General features: G+C 39.7%; 1 protein-coding gene across 3 annotated transcripts in view; it reads right to left on the reverse strand.

The window, feature by feature from the left end:
• The window catches only part of PDE11A (phosphodiesterase 11A), a 501616-nt gene that overhangs the window by 132534 nt on the left and 347520 nt on the right, over nt 1-21562 (reverse strand). For all 3 annotated transcript variants that reach the window (XM_025405422.1, XM_025405424.1, XM_025405423.1), the window contains one exon: nt 10550-10600. In XM_025405422.1, the coding sequence (XP_025261207.1) occupies nt 10550-10600 (51 nt within the window). The remainder of the gene's footprint in view (nt 1-10549; nt 10601-21562) is intronic.

Consider the following 21562-nt stretch of genomic DNA (forward strand, 5'->3'; position numbering starts at 1 on the left):
CACAGCAAATCCTTACGTGGAGCAAGGATGGCACCCAGTGGCCGAAGTGCTTCATCTCAGACCCTGTTTTCTCAGGGCTTTTCCATTTGCTTCTCTCTTTGGAGACAATGAATTGCCATGAGATCCTTTTGTAAAGCCAGAGTTGAAACTCCAAATCATATGACTATCCCATTAAGTTGAAGCACGTGCACACACACACACACACACACATATACACACACACAAATTGAAACAGTATCAGGAGCTAATTCAGAATAGCTAAAAATTTTGAAAAGTCTTTAAAATTTTACCTTGAGAGTTTTATGTTAAAATCATCATATTTCAGATGTGCAGATTACCATCCATGATGTTCCCAATATCAAGTATCACTATAGGAAATATCATAAAAAATGCAAGCCCAGTCTCACATTCTTCACTTCATATCTTCCCCCAAATAGTCTCTAGTTCATAAGTGCTCATGCCTTAAACATAAGACTTTATCACCTGACAAGTGCTTTATCATGAAACTGATGTTTGCAATCTCGTATCCTTGTTATCTTTCGTACAAGGTACTTGGCAGGCCTGGAGAGCACAGGATAATAGAGTGGGACTGCTCTTTTTCCTCTGAGCTTTCCAGATGTCAAGAGATTTCGATACAGCTAGATAGCCAATCAGACTGTAAGGAAGACAGGCGAGATGTCAGAATAATGAATCATATACTCTCTTGCTAAGAATGATGCAATGTCTCCATAATGTTTCTGTTTCCAATTTCCTTAGGTTTCCAAGCAATCTAAACCTCCAGGGCAAAATGTCACATGGATAGCACAACCACAATGCAAAAAGAAGTTTCTAATAAAACAACATTACATATTAATTGCCCAAAGAGTACCATAAACAGTCTTACTAAAAGTCAATATGTTAAGTTCAGCCAACAATTCTGTCTGCCTTTCTCAGACGTCATTACCATTCATGCTTATTTGACCCCCAACATGTCAAAATGCCACCAAGATTCCAAGAATAATAGCTGAATCAAAATAAATGACTTAAGAATGAAACTCCATGACATTGTTTCCATTTTCCTACTCCACCACTTGAAGAACAGCATTGTCTTCAAGATCACACAAAACATTGCAGAAGAAAAACCAAAGCAGAGGGGTTCCATTTTTCTTTCTGGTTCTTTGATCCTTAGTTGCCTTCTACGTAAAATGGAGATATGCTAACCCTGCCCTCACCAAGACTTTGTGAGCCTCAAGTGAGATGATGGACACGTACATGTTTTTGTACACTGCTATTTCTTATTATTTAAGACATTTTTATTATTTAAACATTTATAGGTAGCATTAGTGTATAGTTTTGAGACTGATGAGATTGAGTCTCTTGTTTTACCCAAGTAATCACATATCTTCCTCATGAGTATTATTATATTACCTTGCAAATATAATATAGTCATGAGGGGCTTTGGAAATTACTTTTATGTAATTAAATCAAACTGAGTTATCTTGAACAGAGCTTGAATTCAAAAATTTGAGTATTCAAAAATCATAAAAACCCCTAAATGTTTTGTCAATGTTTATGTTGTTTTATGTTTTATTTTCCCCTTTTCTCCTAGAGATGAATTTTATAGGTTCATAAAATTATAGCATTTTTTAGCTAGAAATGGTTTTGTTTTGCAGATGAGGAAACCTGAAGCCTAGAAATGGAAATCAACCAAAAGGTCTGGTGGCTGCGTTGTCTTTTTATACATTTGCTTGCTCTTGTCTTACTGTGTCCATGGTCTTACAAAGACTGTTAAAAGGGCAGGTCTGGCTACTGAGACTGCAGAAAACCCTTTGGCCAGACATTGTCTCCTAACTTCCTATTTCACAGGGTGTCTTGAGACCAAAAGAGTTATGATTCACAAACACTTAAAAGATTTTGGATGAATTATTTCCAACTGAGAAAAAATAGGAAGAACAGCCAAACCAGAGCATGATTTCAAAAACAGAAAAGACAGAATATAGAACTATATAAAATAGTAAATACAAATACAAATAATGAAGTATTAGGTGTTTTGAAGGTCAAAAAATAGGTTTAAAAAATTTAGTCAGCAGGGTGGTGGTAGCAGGATACACGAATGAAGAAACTTATATAATAGTAAAGAGACTGCTAAATCAACTAAGAGTTAAAGGCACAGGGCTTTTGCCTCCAGCAGGGAAGAGAGACACTATTACTATAGCACACTCCAAAGAGGATAGGGCCAGTGCCTATGCTAAACAAAGGAAAGGAATTCCTTTATTTTCATATAGTTTAGGGTACACAGGACAACAACCAGGAACATAAAAACAAGGGTTTCAAACAGCATAAAGCAAGGGTTGGGACAAAATTGTCAGAAATTTCCATTGTCATAGGTCCCTGTTCAAAATCCCACCCAAGCATTATAATTTATTTTGCCATAAAAATGGCAAAGATTTCAAGGAATTTGGTCACAAGGTAGAAATTTCTCCAGCACCCAGGTGCAAGGCATAGCTTTAGGTGACATAAGAGTTACCCAATGAGTAAGTCTAGGATTCTCTCCTAAAAATGCATCTGCTTTAATCATTTGAGTAGACAGGTGCACCAAGATTTATATTGCAAGGTAGAAAGTGATGAATATGGTGGGAAGAAGGGCAAATGAGAAGGTCACTTTTAACTGAAGGACAGCAGGAATGACTTCATGGAGAAGGGGGCAGTTGAGAAGGGTCAGATAGATTGTTAGGGCTTTATATATACAGATAGGAAGAAGGATGGGTGCAAACATATAAGAGGACAGGGAATGGGCAGAAAACACCAAGTAGAACTATTTGATTAAGGATGGCTTAGTGTGAGCACGGGAATCAGGCTGGAAAAGTGAGCTGAAAGTTAGTTTGGAATACTTTTAATGTCCAATTAAATAATTCAAATTGAAAGAATTTAGAGGCTTCTAGAAGATACTAAACTTTGAGAGCTGGAACCTACGCCAACAGAAGCGTTCATCTGTTCATCTGTTAGCTCTGCACAGGATGGATCTGGGATAGGGTCAACAGCAGGAGGCGGGAGCCCAGCTAAGAGAGCAGTGTACAATAATGGCCTGCCTGAAGGAGAATGAGGATCTGAACTGGTGAAGGCTGTGAGGATGGACAGGAGCAGGAGATGTTTGGAAAGCAGAATGGACAAGACTGCATTTGGGGGCGGGCGATGATGAGGACCCCATGATGACTGTACAATGATAGCCAAAGTGTGCAACTGGAGATTGAGGGCTACAGAAGCCCAACAGCCAGGAGGTTGTAGCTCTGTGCATACTGAGTGAACAGCAGAGGGAAGGCCACCCATTGTGATGGCTAACCCAAGTCCCTCTCACTGAGGTGAGGAGCTATGTGTTCTTCATTTCCTGACTCCACAGCTAGAGTTATCAATGGATCTAATTAAAGGAAAACCAAAAAGAAGATAAAGTGATACAGTCCCAGATGCCCCAGCATTCTGGAAGGTTCTGATGACTTTAACCTCTCCAGTTCCCTTCACAGTTCAGGAGTCAGGGATCTCACTGGGCCACACTGTTGCTCTCCATTGCACCTTCAGGACTTGTCGCCGCTTTGTTCCTAGCACTCTGAAACAAAAATGAACCCTCCTTTATTTCACTGCCTCAGGTTCAGACTTCCTGCGCTTTCCCATGTGACACTTAGGGAATGCAGTGAACTCTGCTGTGCTAACATGAGGGAGGGAGAAGATAGGAGAAAACCCTCCAGGCCCACTCTTCCTCCCAGGGAAAGGAGATGCTCACAGTGACCTTGTGGGGACAGTGTCCTTGCTTTGTTTTCAAATAGAAGTGACAAACAGTGGCTGCTGAAGTTGATGTGAGGGGAGGTCAGGGTCACCACAGGATGTATTTTGGTCAGGCGGGTCCCTGAAGGGCCCTCAATCCCTAGCCGCTTAGCTCAGCAGGAGGAAAGACCAGCCTGGGCTTGCAGACCTGGTTCCTCTCATGCTCAGCACCCACTCCTCCCGCCCTCCGCCACTATCTTCAATACTCAAGAGTGACAAAGTACAACCATCCTTTTTCTGATGTGGCATTTGATTAAGACACAATTCATAAAGAGAGCTGGACATTTGAACACAAAGCACTCCGCATATTTATGGATGCGTCCTGATCAGCGCAAGCCACCCGGCTCTGCCGCTGCTTGTGAGCAGGAGATGCCCTTCAGGGTGCTGATGCAGCTGTTTTCTCTGCAGTCAATTTCCTGGTGAAGGTTCAATAACTTTCCCTGATGATAAAAAACAAAACAAAACAAAACAAAGCAAAAACTCGGATATTAAACTTGGCATAAATACTATTTAAAGTCAAACAGCTTCCTAAATTCCAAAGGCGGGCACAGAAGAGGAGACAGCATAGGCTAGGTACCGAATTCCTTTTATATGGCTTCGAAGTAATCTTTTAAACAACCTTAGAAATGAGCCAAGATGCACTGGAAAGCCACTGTTGGCATTTCAGAAGGTAGCATTTCAGGAAGGCCGTGAGAACTGAGACTGCAGAGAAACAAGACAAAGCTCCTGCCCTCTTTCTGGTACCCAGAAGTCCTGCTTTATCCCTGGCTGTGGAGGAGCCTCTATGGGTCATTCGCCCTGACGGGGAGGAGCTGGAGGTGCCCCTACGGATGGGGTGAGTAGTAAGCTCCCCGGCCTCTGCCATCCCGCAGCTGTCCATGGGACTCAGGTCTACCCCTCTTCCTCTTCGGCATTCTCTGTGTCACCTGAGTTTGGGTAAATGCCATGGTGTTACCCTCTGTCTGCATAGTGCACTCTGCCTCTGCAAGGGGCCGCTGCAAGGATTGGGCTCTTCCAGGGCTTAGAAACTGATTGCACAGGGCGATGGCTAGCGTGTGTAGTGCCTTTGTGCCAACTGGGGAAAGGAACACCACCTGGCAGATCAACTACTAAAAGGCACCCCATGCACTTGGCCAGCCAAGGGGAGGGGGGCAGCCCTGCACCTGCCTGCTGTGCAAGGGGCCCTAGTGCAGGGCACATGGCAGACACATCTCCTGGCATAGCTGTAAAGGCAGTCTTGAGGGCTGAAGCTTCTTATTATACACGTTAGACTATTTCATGGATTAAAGTGTCTTCTCAAATCTAATTTATTTTTTAAGCCTAGTAAATCACATCCTATTGCTCAGTCTGCAAAGGAGGCCATAAGATCCTATTTTTGATGCACTCATTCTTATTTCAGGATATAAATGCCACAAGGAATACCTATTCTTGGCATTTTATTTTATTTTATTTTATTTTATTTTATTTTATTTACCAGGATATTAATTTGTGGCCTAGGTATTAACATTGAAAACTTGAAATACGTATGAGGTAGTCCAAACCCAAACCCCAACCTGAGTTATTGGTGCTTAATTACTGAGGCAGTTATAGTGCTGTAAATGAGTTCATCTCTGATTGCAGCCGTAACCCATGCAGTTCTCAATTGAAGGAAGGGATGATACAAGGTGGCAATATAACACCACAACGTCCATGAGTTGATTTTAATTGGTAAACTAGCAATATATAGTGATAATTGTTTGGTCTGTCCACCGTATTGGAATCTAAGGAAAGTCCATAAAATTACGGGATCATATAATTGGGGTACTAAACTCATTTTCTTATGTTATCACAGCTGGCATCTTTAGGTTATTGAAAGCCTTTAAACCAGCCATCTTCAAGGAGATGTAATTGTCAATATGGTCTTTATACATTATTCCTGTTAGCACAGAGCTGCAGAGATATAAACATTCACTAAAATCTGCACAAATTTTCTGCATATAACTTTCTTATTTCAAGTTCATGGAAGATCAGTAAATGTTAATGAGGATTAAAACCCATTTTTTAGATCCTGGTTTCCTCATTAGATGCACAGGACAATCAACCCATAAAGGATAATTTATTGAATCAGACTTTCAAAATGGTTAATTCATTAGTTCCAGGAAGTTCTGTGATCTTTTTGTGTATAGGTGAACCTACAAGAAAGACTGTTTCTTGAAGTATAAATGATATATCAGAATCAGGAAAAATAAACCCAAATTCTGACATTCTTGGATGAGTAATTATATGTTGTTTTATCTAATTTATTCTTGCTGGACAGTCCAAGGACACTTCTAGAAAGGTTTTCACACTCTAATCCCATTCTCTCAGCCATCACTACTACACACTCCTCAAGGAAATTTTTCCCAACAGAAGTAATAGGGTTATCAGAATAAAACAGAACAACAATGCTCCCCCTAACAAGGCATTCTAGAATAGGGGGAGAAAATCCCAAAACATAAAGGGGTGTGAAATAGGAAGACCAGATATGAGGAAGGCTAAGATGGCATCAGCCTAGCATTAATGATTATTAAAGATTCACTACAGGTTTGTCTTATGTGAAATCAATCTTCCTGTAGACCCCACAATCTCTGAGTACAAATGGTACCAAACTAAGAGTAATTAATCGTGTATATATCACATTCTCCAATAGTACAGAGTCTCCATCTCTCCTACTTACATTTGGGAGTACTCAGGGTATACCTTACCTGTCCTTAAAATGTGACCACTGAGCCTGCATTGATTCCATCGATGCCATCAGCTTCTGCTGGTCACACAGGTAGGAAGGGGCCCTGCCACGGGTCCATAGTGATGCTTCCTTCATTAAGCTGCTGCCTTCTGTTGTGTGCTGTTGGCATGCTGACCCTCATTCTATCAGGAGCATTTAATGCACTGAAACTATACCAAAGTCCATGCCTTCTGTGTTTACTCACACTCTCAGCTAAGAACATGGATCCATGGGAGGCTGAGGTGAGGGATAAATCCAAGGTAAAAACTTCATGCTGAACTTGGAATCATCTAGACATTGAGGTCTGTGGCCTTAACTTTCACGAGGAAGAGTTCTTGACTCAGAAGGCCTGTTAGTCTCTCATATAAATAACTACAACTCACTTGTCTCCCAGACATTTCTGCATCCCAGATGTGGTGCAGCTTGGGTTCCAACTGAAGTCTGTCATACGTACGTGTGTAAAATTTGACCTCCAGATTTTTGTCAGCGCTGGATGAATCAGTTTCTTCCCAAACTCTGGCTTAAGCTCTGAATCACTGATCACTAATCTGGTTGGGTATAGTCCAATACATTGGGACTCAGCCATCCTTTAACTCAGTGGTCCTCATCCTATTTGGCACCAGGGACCAGTTTCATGGAAGACAATTTTTCCATGGACCTGGGAGGAGTGGGGGTGTGGGGATGGTTTTGGAATAAAACTGTTCTACCTCATATCATCAGGCATTAGATTCTCATAAGGAGCACACAACGTAGATCCCTCACATGCGCAGTTCACAACAGAGTTTGCGCTCCTATGAGAATCTAATGCCACTGATGATCTGACAGGAGGTGGAGCTCAGGTGGTAATGCTTGCACACCTGCTGATCACCTCCTTCTGTGTGGCCTAGTACCAGTCCATGGCCTGGGTTGAGGACCCCTGCTTTAACTCATGAAATCTCATGGATAACTCTGATTCCAGACTTCAAATCATTGCACATTTAAAAAAATTTTTTTACAATCATCTTTGTTAAAAAAGTACTGAAGACAGGAAGAATGACAATATACTTGAACGTAAACGTGGTTTGTCATATATATTGGTCAAAACACAGCACATATTTACTGTTACTTAGCTACAATGTTAGAAAACTGCCATTGCATGTATTCCAGCCTGGAATCTCAGTAAACGCTTTTCACTGTCTACGTGCAGGATTATTTTAAGCCCACTACATTTTAATGTTATTGCTGCAGTTATAACAGACATCAACTACCAATTAGAATAATGTTTTATTTACTGTATATATCAAGAAAACTCCCATTTTAAAATGGTTAAAATGATCTATTATATCTCAATTACATTGTAATAGGATACTAGCTAATATCTTTCATGATAAAATCCAGAGTAAATCAGTTAAATTCTCAATCTTGATAATTTTAAGATGAAATAACCCTTTTTTCTCAAATTTAAATACTTCATATTTAGTATATTTGTGAGCTAACAATAGAAATGCATACCAAATTCCAGGGCAATGTTTTCTTTAAGCAAAATATTAAGCCTGAATGTTGGTACCTTTAGAAAGTAAACAGCTAGGCTGGGCGCAGTGGCTCACACCTGTAATCCCAGCACTTTGGGAGGCAGATCACAAGGTCAGGAATTCGAGACCAACCTGACCAACATGGTGAAACCCCGTTTCTACTAAAAATACAAAAATCAGCAGGGCATGGTGATGTGTGCCTGTAATCCCTGCTACTTGGGAGGCTGCAGCAGGAGAATCAGTTGAACCCAGGAGGTAGAGGTTGCAGTGAACCGAGGTTGTGCCACTGTACTCCAGACTGGGTGACAGAGAGCCAGACTCTGTCTCAAAAGAAAAAAAAAGTAAACGACTATGGATTTTGGCCTGCTATATCTCTGGGCAGCTCTTGCAGTCATATTTGGTCATATGAGTCAAAGCTCATATTATCATCTTTGCTGTCTTTCTTCTTGCCTACCACTTCCCTCTTTTAGCAACGATGATAATTATAATAACAGCAAAAATATAATATAAACATTATATGAGCATTTTAGCAGGAATTGGATATTTTCATAAACAGGATTTCTGAATAATTGAACTTTATGGGCTAAAATAAAAAAGGTTTAAATATTTTTGATGGAAATATTTATAAAATTTATATACATTAAGTAAAATTTATATGAAATATATAAAATAATTATATATTATCACCATTTTAAAATTAATGACTAATTGCTTTGAGTACTAGAACCATTGGTACTCTTTGGATTTATTTATTCATTCACTTATCCATCCATTCATTCATCCATTCAACAAGTATTTATTGAGTGTTACTATATCCCAAGGACCATAAAAGGAAGGAGAGATACAGCAGTGAATAAAACATACAATTAGTGCTGTCCTGATGGAGCTTGAGTTCAAGCTGGTATGCAGGATGGTTTCCTCTGCAACAAATGGGCCCTGACTGCTGTGGTTTTAGTTGTTCTGTCTCCTCCCTCTGCTGTCAGCTGTCACCTTATCTCTCCCTTTTTATCTGTGTTACAATTGTAGGTCTTTCCCCAAAGCATCTAAGTCAATAATAGACCCTATCCTTGGATGGAGCCCAAGTAGTTCCTATGCTCACAGTATATGTGCTGCTTCTGGCCCTTGCAAGGAGTTCTTTTATCCCTATGCTCAGTGTTTGGAACAAACATCTTCCTTTGCTCCCTTTCATCATTCATGTGCTCAGTTCTAATGATCTGATTCAATTCTTAGGCCCAATGGTCTCTGCGCCATATATATGCAAATGGGACTCTTAGAAAAGTAGCCATCACCAAGTGATATTACATTCTAATATTGCAATACAAAACATGATCTTTCTCATGACTGTGGTAGCTTTTCCTGATAATTTTCTGAACCGCCACCTATATGTAAAAAGACAGGCACCAAAACTTTCAAAAGGAAAGGAAATCAATTTCCCTTTACTCCAGTGTTTTGCTCATTGTTAAACTGCCGGGTAGGAGTGCAGGGACACAAGCAAGAATTCTGAATCGCACTTAAGGAAATGGTAGTAACTAAGGTGATAAGGAATATCTAACACTCATTCATAGACTCATCAGATGTTGGAGTTGAAAGGGGATCACCCTGTGCGGTAGGGAAGCACGGTGGTTAAGAACTCCAGTTCTGGGCCGGGCGCGGTGGCTCAAGCCTGTAATCCCAGCACTTTGGGAGGCCGAGATGGGCGGATCACGAGGTCAGGAGTTCGAGACCATCCTGGCTAACACGGTGAAACCCCGTCTCTACTAAAAAATACAAAAAACTAGCCGGGCGAGGTGGCGGGCGCCTGTAGTCCCAGCTACTCGGGAGGCTGAGGCAGGAGAATGGCGTAAAAACCCGGGAGGCGGAGCTTGCAATGAGCTGAGATCCAGCCACTGCACTCCAGCCTGGGCGACACAGCGAGACTCCGTCTCAAAAAAAAAAAAAAAAAAAAGAACTCCAGTTCTGGGGCCAGATTGCTACACCTCTTACAATTGTTTGACCGTGGCCTGGCATCTCCGTGCTTCCATTTATTCATCTGTAAAACAGTTTGCTTTTCACAGGATTGTGAGGATTAAATGAATTAATGCAGGTAAAATGCCTGGTAGTACGTCTGGCACACAGTGTTAGCTATTATTATCTCAATCTGGTCATATATTTTTACAGATGGAAATACAGCCCTAAGTTTTTAACTGAACAGCCAATTAGAGGTAAAACCGATGCCAAAACCAGGTGTCCTGACTCTCACCATATTACAGATTTTTTCCCCTGATACTGTGCTTTCTTAATAAATGGGAAGAAATACTGAATCATGTAAATGATTACAAAATGACTACTCAGTTATATATAAGTCCCTCTTCCCCTCTAAAACAGAAATATACCTTTGCCCAGTGCTAGTCCTCCAGCTCCCAATGAGCAGGATTAATTCTCTAGAGGCAAATGACAGAGCTCAGGAAGCCAAGAGAAGTTTAACTGTAAGCACCAATAAGGAAACCATCTTCTTCCTTACCTTAAACTTGTCAACTTCAGCTTTTGAACATGTTGCATGATATGATAGCACCTGATTCAGAAGAAAAAAATAATTTTAATAACTATACATGACTGCATTTTCTGAAATTCTCCTGGCTTAAAAATAAGCTTTGCTCATGTATATCACCTTGATTTAAAGGTGGATTTTAACGTATGGCAAGATACAACCTGTCTAATAATATTCTCTGACATAATTCACATATTAAAGAATATTTTATACCGGAATTTTTCTATAGATAGTTATTTTATGAAAAGGACAATGGCCAGGTGCAGTGCTTCATGCCTGTAATCCCAGCACTTTGGGAGGGCGAGATGGGCAGATCACTTGAGTCCAGGAGTTTGAGACCAGCCTGGGAAACATGGCGAAAGCTTATCTCTACAAAAAATCCAAAAACTAGCTGGGCATGGTGGTGTGTGCCCATAGTCCCAGCTATTCATGGAGGCTGAGATGGGATGATCACCTGAGCCCAGGAGGTCGAGGCTGCAGTGAGCTGAGATCATGCCACCGCACTCCAGCCTGGGCAATAAGTAAGACCCTATCAAAAAAAAAAAAAAAAAACAAGACTTGATGTGGCTCAAAACTATAGTTCCCAAAGGATGTGAATACTTGTCCTGTGAAATGCTCTAAAAGCAAATGAAAAGCTAGAGCACGTGTGTGTGTGATCTGTAGCAACCAGGTTGATGACTCAACTTCCATTTCCTCACCTATTCTCATTTGCCTGCTTTTATTATATTAGGAAAGATTATATTGATATATAGATCTGTGACCCCTTTTGTAAGAGGATTGTGCTTCCTTGCCCTGTTTACATCCGCATTGGCATGTGACTTCTTTTGGCCAATGGGATGTGGGGAAAGTCACAAATGCCACTTTTGAGTGTGTCTTCAACAGCAATCACATGGTTCTGCCACCTCCTTTTTCCCTCCGCCATGAGAAGGGCATGGCCTGAGAGGGGCTGATCCTTCAGTCTGAGCCCCCAAATAAAGAAGACATATTGAGCAGAACTGCAGCCAACCTGCAGCTGATGACATATCATGTGAGTGAGAATCAACTTTTGCAATTTATCTACATCAGAACTCACTGATACAGAGGCTTAAAAGTAAAAACCCTAATTCACAGGCTCCCTGCAGCTGGGGGTGGTCCTACAGGGTGGCCTTTATGCCACTGTGTTGGTCAATGAATTATAAGTGGGAGTGCTGGCACTGCTTGTTTCTTTTTTCTTCCTTTGTGGAATACAGCTGTAAAGCCTGGAGGTGCAGCAAAATCTGGTGTGTATGAAGTGACAAGCATGGCAGTGAATGCCAGCTTGCTGTGAACAGAACAGAAAGGAAAAGAGAAAGGAGCCTGACCCTGGGCTCCCCTGCCCCAGACGTCTTGTTGTGTGAGTCAAATAAATGCACATTGGTGGTATTTCATAAGGCATATTTACAGACATATGGACACTCATACATAAATAGCATATGTATGTTATATGTTTTATGCTGCCAGACACATTTTTTGTTGTTGTTTTGTTTTTGAGACAGGTCTCACTCTATTGCACACGCTAGAACGCAGTAGTGTGATCACAGCTCACTGAAGCCTTGACCTCCTGGGCTCAAGTGATTCTCTCACCTCGGCATCCCAAGTAGCTGCGACCACAGGCATATACCACTATGCTCAACTAATTTTTGTATTGTTTTGTAGAGACAGGGGTCTCATCATGTTTTCCAGGCTGGTCTGAAACTCCTGGGTTCAAGCTATCCTCTCGCCTCAGCCTCCCAAAGTGCTGGGATTACAGGCATGAGCCTTCGCGCCCAGCCTACATTCTTAATCTATACAAATCTCATACAAATAAGTCTGGGAAATGCTAACGCCTTCTTCATCTACCAATCTTAGAGAATCACAGTGCACATTTGGCTGCAAAAAGTAAAGTAACATGCTTTATTTCATTAAACTTAGTATTTCCCAAATCTAATTAGCCACAGAACTCCCTTTTAGGTAACATCAAACTGGTAACATTCAACCTAATAACCTACTGACCAAGAACTTTGAGAAGCACTGACCTATGGCACATACCATTTGTGTGATACAAGCAAAGCCACAATAGAAGCAGTGTCTCAGGGTGGTTAGAACACAGCCTTCAGAGTCAGGCTGCCATGCCTCCACTTCCGAGCCCTGGGAGCTTGGGCAAATGGTTTAATCTCTTTGGGTCTCATATATAAGGTGGTATAGCATAATACTACACAGGCATCTACTGCTTAACGTAGAGGCTCCTCCTGAAAACACTAACAGGGAACCTACTTTTAATTATTTTTAATTGGAAAAAAATTACAGTGCGTTATAAGATCTGCAGCAACTTCTTAAAACTCAACTAAAGCACAGTAAAATTCATAGGTATATATAAAACAAAAAATACTGTTATGTTATAGTTACTTAAAATGTTACTTTCTGTGGGAGGCTGAGGCGGGTGGATCACCTGAGGTCAGGAGTTCAAGACCAACCTGGCCAACATGGTGAAACCCCATTTCTACAAAAATACAAAAATTAGCTGGGCGTGATGATGGATGCCTGCAAACCCAGCTACTCGGGAGGCTGAGGTGGGAGAATCACCTGAACCCGGGAGGCGGAGGTTGCAGTGAGCTGAGATTGTGCCATTGCACTCCAGTCTGGGTGACAGAGTGAGACTCTTGTCTCAATAAATAAATAAATAAATAAATAAATAAATAGTATTACTTTTTGATCATAACTAATATAGTTATTAACAAAAAGTTTCTTTCTGTTAAGTAATACTTTCTCTTCTATTGTAAACATTTTTCTTACTGACTTTACTTGTTTTTCCATAGTTTTCTCAATCCTTTTTCACCTTTGGGAGGGGACTCAGAAAAATGTTGTACTGAGAGATAAATATGTTCTATGAGGTGTGGTTATTAAAAATAAAGATATATTCTACTGGGAAATTTTAACCATGGAAATATTCTATGGAGTGGTCCTGTACTTTACAGAGTTCTTAGGAAGATTAAATGCAATGCTACATGTTGAATACATGGCACACAAATAGCCAACTTATATGTATTGTATTAATATTCAATTAAAATTCTACCAAATAAATATTTGGCTGGATATTATGTTATATCATTATCTTATAATATCAATAGATATTTCAGTGCATAGATGAATTGACTTTGCTCTTTTGTTTCAGTTTTACTGTGGTAAAATTTAATTTGGCTGTCATTTTATTAGAATTTCTTACTGTTTTCAAGTCTATTTCTGCAGATTTACTCTTCAAACTTTACCTTTAAAAAATATCCCACAAAAACTCAAGCTGCAATTCAAAATCTCTGCCACCAGGTGGTGCTTAGTCAGGTTTGTTTAAATCAACTCTTCCCACTTCATTTAAAAAAAAAAAAAGCTATTTACTCCACTAAATTGAAACTATTTGAATCAGTGAAGCAGACAGACAATTATTACAGATTAAGATTTTTTTGCTCATTTAAAATTACAATAGTTTGTTTTGTTTGTTATTGAGTTGTAGGAGTTCTTTGTATATTTTGGATTCAAGTCCTCTGTCAGACATATGTTTCATAAATATTACCTCCAGTCTATGGCTTGTCTATTAATTTTCTTTTAATGTGTATTTTAATAAATAGAAGTTTTAAATTTTGATAAAGTGTAATTTGTCAATTATTTAAATTGCTATCGTTTCACATATTATTTCTTTCTTTTTTTTCCAACAGAGTCTCACTCTATCACCCAGGCTGGAGTACAGTGGCGCGATTTTGGCTCACTGCAGCTTTGACCTCCCTGGCTCAAGTGATCCTCCTACCTCAGACTCCCAAGTAGCTGGTATTACAGGCACACACCACCATGCCCAACTAATTTTATTTTTTATAGAAATAGGGTTTCACTATGTGGCCCAGGCTGGTCTTGAACTCCTGGATTTAAACAATTATCCCTCCCAAAGTGTTGTGATTACAGGCATGAGCCACTGTGCTCAATCTCACATATCCTTTCTAAAATTTTTTTCCTGCCCCCGAGTTGTGAATATATACGTTATGCTATCTTCTACAAACTTTATAATTTTATCTTTTATGTTTATGTCTATGATACATCTGAAATTAAATTTATGTATAGTTAAAGAATAAGACTTATAAAAGCTTTGGTTACTTTTTCATGGTTCTTAAGTTTCATGGGCCACATCTTAGAGCTAAAGCTTTTTTGGATTGGTATCCTGAGATTTTAAGCCTCTGCTGGCTAATCTATTAAGTACATAGTTATTTATTTATTCTACCTAATTAGATAAAGTTAATGATAAGGAAGCTTTTGGTTTACCTTCTGAATCTTCTTGTTTCTGAGAGTTCCTGTTTCCTTTTGTAGGACTGTGAGAACCAGTAGAGGTGGGGGAGAAATGGTTTAGCTAAAGAATCCTTCAACTACCTTCTCCCAGAAGAATACAGTCCATGTTGGCGAGCAGGAAGGAATCATTGGCTAACAGGAGTACATTGTTTTGAAGGACTGGGCCCTATTGCTAAACCACAGTCCAGGAAGATGGTAGCATTGTTCCCGCTAAGAATCCCTAGAAAGACCAACAAGCCAGAGGAGTGGATTCCTTAAGGTAAGAGACCCTTAAATCTTGCTTAAGAACTCTGATTTTCTCCTTTTCTGTTTGTTCCTATAGGATTTTCTGGGATTCAGCAAGATGGTGGTGCTTCACTTTACCCACAGTGTTTGCAGGTTTTATACACCGGTTACAGCGAGAACCCAGTAATATTTGTACCTCTTTCATGTATCAATTTAGCCATCATGTGATTCTGACCGGATGTAAATACACAACCAAGCTAGGTTTTTGTTTAGTTCCCAGCTTCTTGTTGAAAAGTCTGTGACCAAATGTAATCACCTTGCTAATTTTAATAAGCATCTACACAGGCTATTGTGGTCACATAGGACTTTTCCCCATCACCTATGGCCACTAGCCATGTCCCATTCACTCCTCAATCTGCGTCAGTTTTGGTTCTGCCCCCACCTCTCCACTGAAACAGCTCATGTCAAGGCTTTCAATTTCTTGCTAACAAGTCCATTGATGAATCTGCAATTGCCTTTTGCAATTGCAGGGAGCACTCGCTTCTATTTTTAAAAGTCTCCTCTCTGGGCTTCCATGACACCACATTATTTGGTTTTCATCCTATTTCTTTAGCTGTTCTTTCTGTTTTCTTTGTTGGTCCCTTCTCCTCTACCTTAACTGTTAATGTGGAAGTTCCTAGGCTCAGTCTCTTCTTTGGTGATGCCATACACTCTCAGGTCTTTATACACCATCTCTGTGTTGATAACTTTCAGATCTCTTTGAGTTTTGCACTCACATACTCATCTCCCTGCATCACTAACTTCCAACTTGGTCAATTCACTGGCTTCTCAAATTTAACACATCTAAATATACATGCAGATTTTCCCATATGTGATAGACAGAATAACACTCCCCCACAAGATGTGCATGTCCTGATCACTGGAATCTGTGAATATGATATGTCACAAGGAGGAATTGAGGTTGCAGATGGAATTAAGGTTGCTAATCTGGTCACCTTGAGATGGATTATCTCAGATTATCTGGCTTTGCTTCATGTAATCACAGGGGTCCTTATAAATGAAAGGAGGCAGGAGAATCAGTGATGCAATGTAAGAAAGACTTGACTAACCATTGCTAACTTTGAAATGGAAGGGGCCACAAGCCATGGAACGCGGGTAGGTTTTCCATGGAAAAGGCAAGGAAATGGATTGTCCCCTAAGGCCTCCAGAAGAATGTAGCCTTACATATATCTTGAATTTTGCCCAGTAAGACCCACTTCAGACATCTGACCTGCAGGATTGTAAGATAATAACTATGTGTTGTTTTAATCCACTAAGATCGTGGTAATTAGTTACAGCAGCCACAGGAAATTAATATACCGCACAAACCCATTTCTCTCTCAGTCTTCCTCAGCTCTGTAAGTACCACTCCATCCAATCAATTAGTATCAATTGGATACTAATCCAATCTCCTTGGTACACATCAGCCAGAGCGATCTTAAAAAGTAGAAATCAAATCAGTCACCAGTGGCTTCCCACTGCACTTTTTCTGTATTTCCTTTAATGGTATCCACACATTGGTCACAGATCTCAGGTTCATGAGGTTAGGTCCAAAGCCTGGATGGTGACTGGACAGATCCTGCACCATCTGGCTGTTGGCATGTTCTCAAACTAAACTTCATGCTTCATGCGCTCCGTCTTCTACACACTCAGCCACACTCACCTCATTTTTGTTCATTTACATACCAAGTGCTTTTCTACCTCAGAGCTTCCCTGTCCTCATCACCTCATTGGTATCATCTTCTGAAATTAAGTTAAATGTCACGCTTTCAATGAATTATTCCCTGACCACCATGAGAAATCAACCCTGCCCCTGTTAACTCCATTATTCTCTGAGTTAACAGGCTGTTTCCTTCATGCCACTCTCACAATTGGAGTTACCTGTTATCTTATTCATCACCTGCCTCCCCCACTAGACTGTAAGCATTTTGAAGGCAAAAATTAGTCTAGTTTTGGTCATGAAGGTATATCCTATCCCTGGGAGTATGGTTGATACTTAGTTGGTACTTAGTAAATATTTAATGAATCAAGGAAGAAAAAATAAAATGATCGTAAAAGACTGTCTCCATTTCCCATATGTCTCACTGTTTGTATTATTAGTGGCCTGAATTAGTGTATTTTTTTCAATGAAATCATGATATGCCTTATGTATGAGCATAAAGTAAGCAGTGTAGATAGGATCACCAGTTTTAGAAAATAAAAATAGAGGACACCCACAGTTAAACTTGAATTTCAGATCAGCAATAAATATTTTCGCTATTTGTGTCATATGTACACTTAAAATTGTTTTATGGTTTATCTGAAATTCAAATGTACTTCAGTGTCCTATATTTTATCTGGCAACCCTCCTTCTACATGCTCCAAATTAAGAAGGTTACAACCAAATCCGTAAAACGCTAAGCTACATCCCAAAATACTATGTTTCTCCTTTCACCCTCATCTCGCAACATCTCCCAATGACATTTCTTCCACAATATTTTATCTGGCAAGCTTACCAAATGCCTCAAGTCTGAAATATTTTCAAACCTCCCCAATTTATTTATTGAATTTCTAATTCCTAGAACATCAGAATATGACTGTATTTGGAGACAGGGCCTTTGAAGAGGTACTTAAGGTAAAATGAGGTCATGGGGGTGTGTCCTAATCCAATATGACTGGGGTCCTTATAAGAAGAGGAGTACGGGCCGGGCGCGGTGGCTCAAGCCTGTAATCCCAGCACTTTGGGAGGCCGAGACGGGCGGATCACGAGGTCAGGAGATCGAGACCATCCTGGCTAACACGGTGAAACCTCGTCTCTACTAAAAATACAAAAATCATTAGCCGGGCAAGGTGGCGGCGCCTGTAGTCCCAGCTACTCGGGAGGCTGAGGCAGGAGAATGGCATGAACCCGGGAGGCGGAGCTTGCAGTGAGCCGATCGCGCCACTGCAGTCCAGCCTGGGCAACAGAGCGAGACTCCGTCTCAAAAAACAAAAAAAAAAAAAAAAGAAGAGGAGTACGGAATATAAAGAACAGAAATAGAAGACCATGTGAGGACACAGAGAGAAGGTGGCCATCTGCAAGCCAGAAAGACAGCCCCCATCAGAACCTGACCATGTTGGCACCCTGATATGGTTTGGCTGTGTCCCCAACCAAATCTCATTTTGAATTGTAGTTCCCATAATCTCCACATCTCATGGTAGGAACCTGGTGGGAGGTAATTGAAGCATGGGGGGCAGTTACCCTCATGCTGTTCTCATGATAGTGAGTGAGTCCTCATGAGATCTGATGGTTTTATAAGTGACTTTCCCCCTTTTGCTCAGCACTTCTCCTTCCTGTACCATGTGAAGGACATGTTTGCTTCCCCTTCTGCTGATTGTAAGTTTCCTGAGGCCTCCCCAGTCATGCTGAACTGTGAGTCAATTAAACCTCTTTCCTTTATCAATTACCCAGTCTTGGGTATGCCTTTATTAGCAGAGTAAGAGGGAACTGATACACAACCTGATTGTGAACTTCTAGTCTCCAGAACTGTAAGAAAATAAATATTTGTTGTTTAAGCCACCCAGTCTGTGGTATTTTGTTACGTTATGGCAGCCTGAGCAAGTTTATACAGTCACATAACCACATTAACCTAAGACCTGTCACAAATCTATGGAGGCCATTGAAGGAAATATAAAAAAAGTAATTCCTAATTACTTTTAGCATAGTCAATCTTCAAAAAAGAATTGTTACTGTTTTATATACATAAATAATACTATATGGCACAGATAATGGCTAAAAATCAGGCAAATTTCTATAGTTGAGAATAAATCTTAACAAATTACAGAATTATATTATTTAAAACTACTATTGTACCACTTTTCTGGATAAGTTAGTTTCCTCCACAATTCCAAACTATATATTTCATAGCAAGTATCTAGGTTCATCATACATTTTTGAATAATAATACCTTTGATGAAGTAAAAAAGCTTTAATCGAATACATTATAATAGTTTTGAAGAAAGAGGCATTTGTAAGACATGGTTTTTTATATATACCATCATTCTTTATGAGAAACTTTGTTAGGTTATGAGAGTATTACTATAATGTACACATCGGTTAATTTTTTTGACAGATAAATAAAATTTGTGTAAAGCATATGTACAAAAGTAAACAGTTAATCTACAGAACACTTGATGAGCATTAAACTTTCACAAGAAAATTTCTGTGATAGATGGATTTATCTTTTGTTTTGGTATTAATTGAGAAATAGTTTTGACTCAGTTTTGTTGGTGAGCTCTGACTTAAGAAATTTTTATAGTTTCTAAAATAAATCACTATTTGCAAAACCATACCAACTTTAGTTAACTTTTGGATTGAACTTGCTTCCAGCAAAACAACAACAAAAAAGCAGATAAGGCAATTATCAGACCCATGAAAGAGAGAGGAAAGAAGTCACATTTTTGTGTTGTGTTTACACAGCAGGAAAAGACAATTAACTAAATTTCAAAAGAAAAACAATGGGCAGAGCTATGAGATAGGACCACTGGATCAAGCCTTGCCATTGTCTACATGCAATTCAGGACCAGAACCAAATGCTTGTCTTGCAACCCCCAGAACTGCCCCTGAGTAGTTGGAGGACAGATCTCTTGCACCAATTGTCTTGAATGTTAATTTGTTGTGGATTTGGGCAGTCATTTGCTCCTGAAATGAGATACGGACCATTATACCAGCAGAGAGGAACACAAATGTAAAGAAGCACTTAAGAGCGAGGAGAAACAAAGATCCCACTGAGGATTCAGACTGAGTGTCTCGGGCACAAAAGGGCTGCGTGAATACGTTTATTGCTCTGCTGGCAAAGTGGCATTTGGTGAAGGCTGGATGGCTGACGTAAGCTAAGCTGATATGAAGCAAAATCCCAAATAATTTATATTGATGAGCTCCAAAGAAATAAAGAAGCTTTGCCCTCAAAAGTAGTCCTTAACCTAAGAAAGATGATAAACCACAAGAAATGAAAAGCCAATTTACTTGGAATGCCCAGACAGAAGTGTCATCTAACTATGTGAAGAACCATACTCCAGGATTTCTTAACAAGGTGATGACAGTATTCAAAGACATGGCAATGGAATAGATGCATTGAAACTGAGAAATCATCGGTTTTTATTGTCAAATATTTAAGACACTGCCTGCTGTATAATAGAATGAAATGTTCAAAAGGTACTTCAGATAACTGTGTCTGCTGTGTGATCTGTTATCATGTTATCATGACCTTCAGAATCTATCATAAAAATATTTTCAAAACATCTAAGAAAGACTGATAGTTTCTGAATTTAAAGTAGAATAAAAGATACCTGCCAAACATGGAGTAATAATAAAATACAGGCATACCTCAGAGATACTGAGTTTGGTTCCAGATCACCTCAATAAAGTGAATCTAGCATTAAAGTGAGTCACACACGTTTTTTGGTTTCCCAGTGCATAAAAATGTTATGGTTACACTATGCTGTAGCCTATTAAGTGTGTAATAGCATATCTAAAAAAAATGCACATACCTTAATTTAAAAATACATTATTGCTAGAAATGCTCACAATCATCTGAGCCTTCAGCAAGTCATAATATTTTTGCTGGTGGAGGGTCTTGCCTGAATGTTGAGGGCTGCTGATTGATCACTGTGGTGGTTGCTGAAGCTATGGCAATTTCATAAAATAAGACAATGAGGTTTGCACATCAATTAACTCTTCATTTCATGAAATATTTATCTGTAGCATACAATGCTGCTTGATAGCATTTTACCCACAGTGGAACTTCTTTCAGAATTGGAGTCAGTCCTCTCAATTCCTGCCACTGTTCTGTCAACTAAATTTATGTAATGTTCTAAATCTTTTGTTTTCATTTCAATAATGTTCACAGCATCTTCACCAAGTGTATATTCCATCTCAAGAAACCACTTTCTTTGCTTATCTATGAGAAGCAACTCCTCATCTGTTCAAGTTTTATCATGAGACTGCAAGAATTAAGTCACATATTCAGGTTCCACTTCTAATTCTAGTTCTCTTGCTATTTCCACCACATCTTCAGTTACTTCCTCCATGAAGTCTTAAACCCTTCAAATTCAGACATGAGGGTTAGAATCAACTTCTTCCAAACTCCTGTTAATGTTGATATTTTGACCTCCTCCAGTGAATCATAAATGTTCTTAATGGCATTTAGAATGGTGAATCCTTTCTAGAAAGTTTTCAACTTATTTTACCCAGATCCATTGTTGGAATCACTATCTATGGCAGCTACAGCCTTACAAAACGTATTTCTTAGATAATAAGACTTGAAAGTAGAACTTACTCTTGATCTATGGGTTGCAGAATGAATGTTGTATTAGCAGGCATGAAAACAACATTAATATCCTTGTACAGCTCCACCAGAGTGTTTGGGTGACTAGGTGCAT

This window comes from Theropithecus gelada, chromosome 12 (assembly GCF_003255815.1).
Source record: "Theropithecus gelada isolate Dixy chromosome 12, Tgel_1.0, whole genome shotgun sequence".
Taxonomy (NCBI): Eukaryota; Metazoa; Chordata; class Mammalia; order Primates; family Cercopithecidae; genus Theropithecus; species Theropithecus gelada.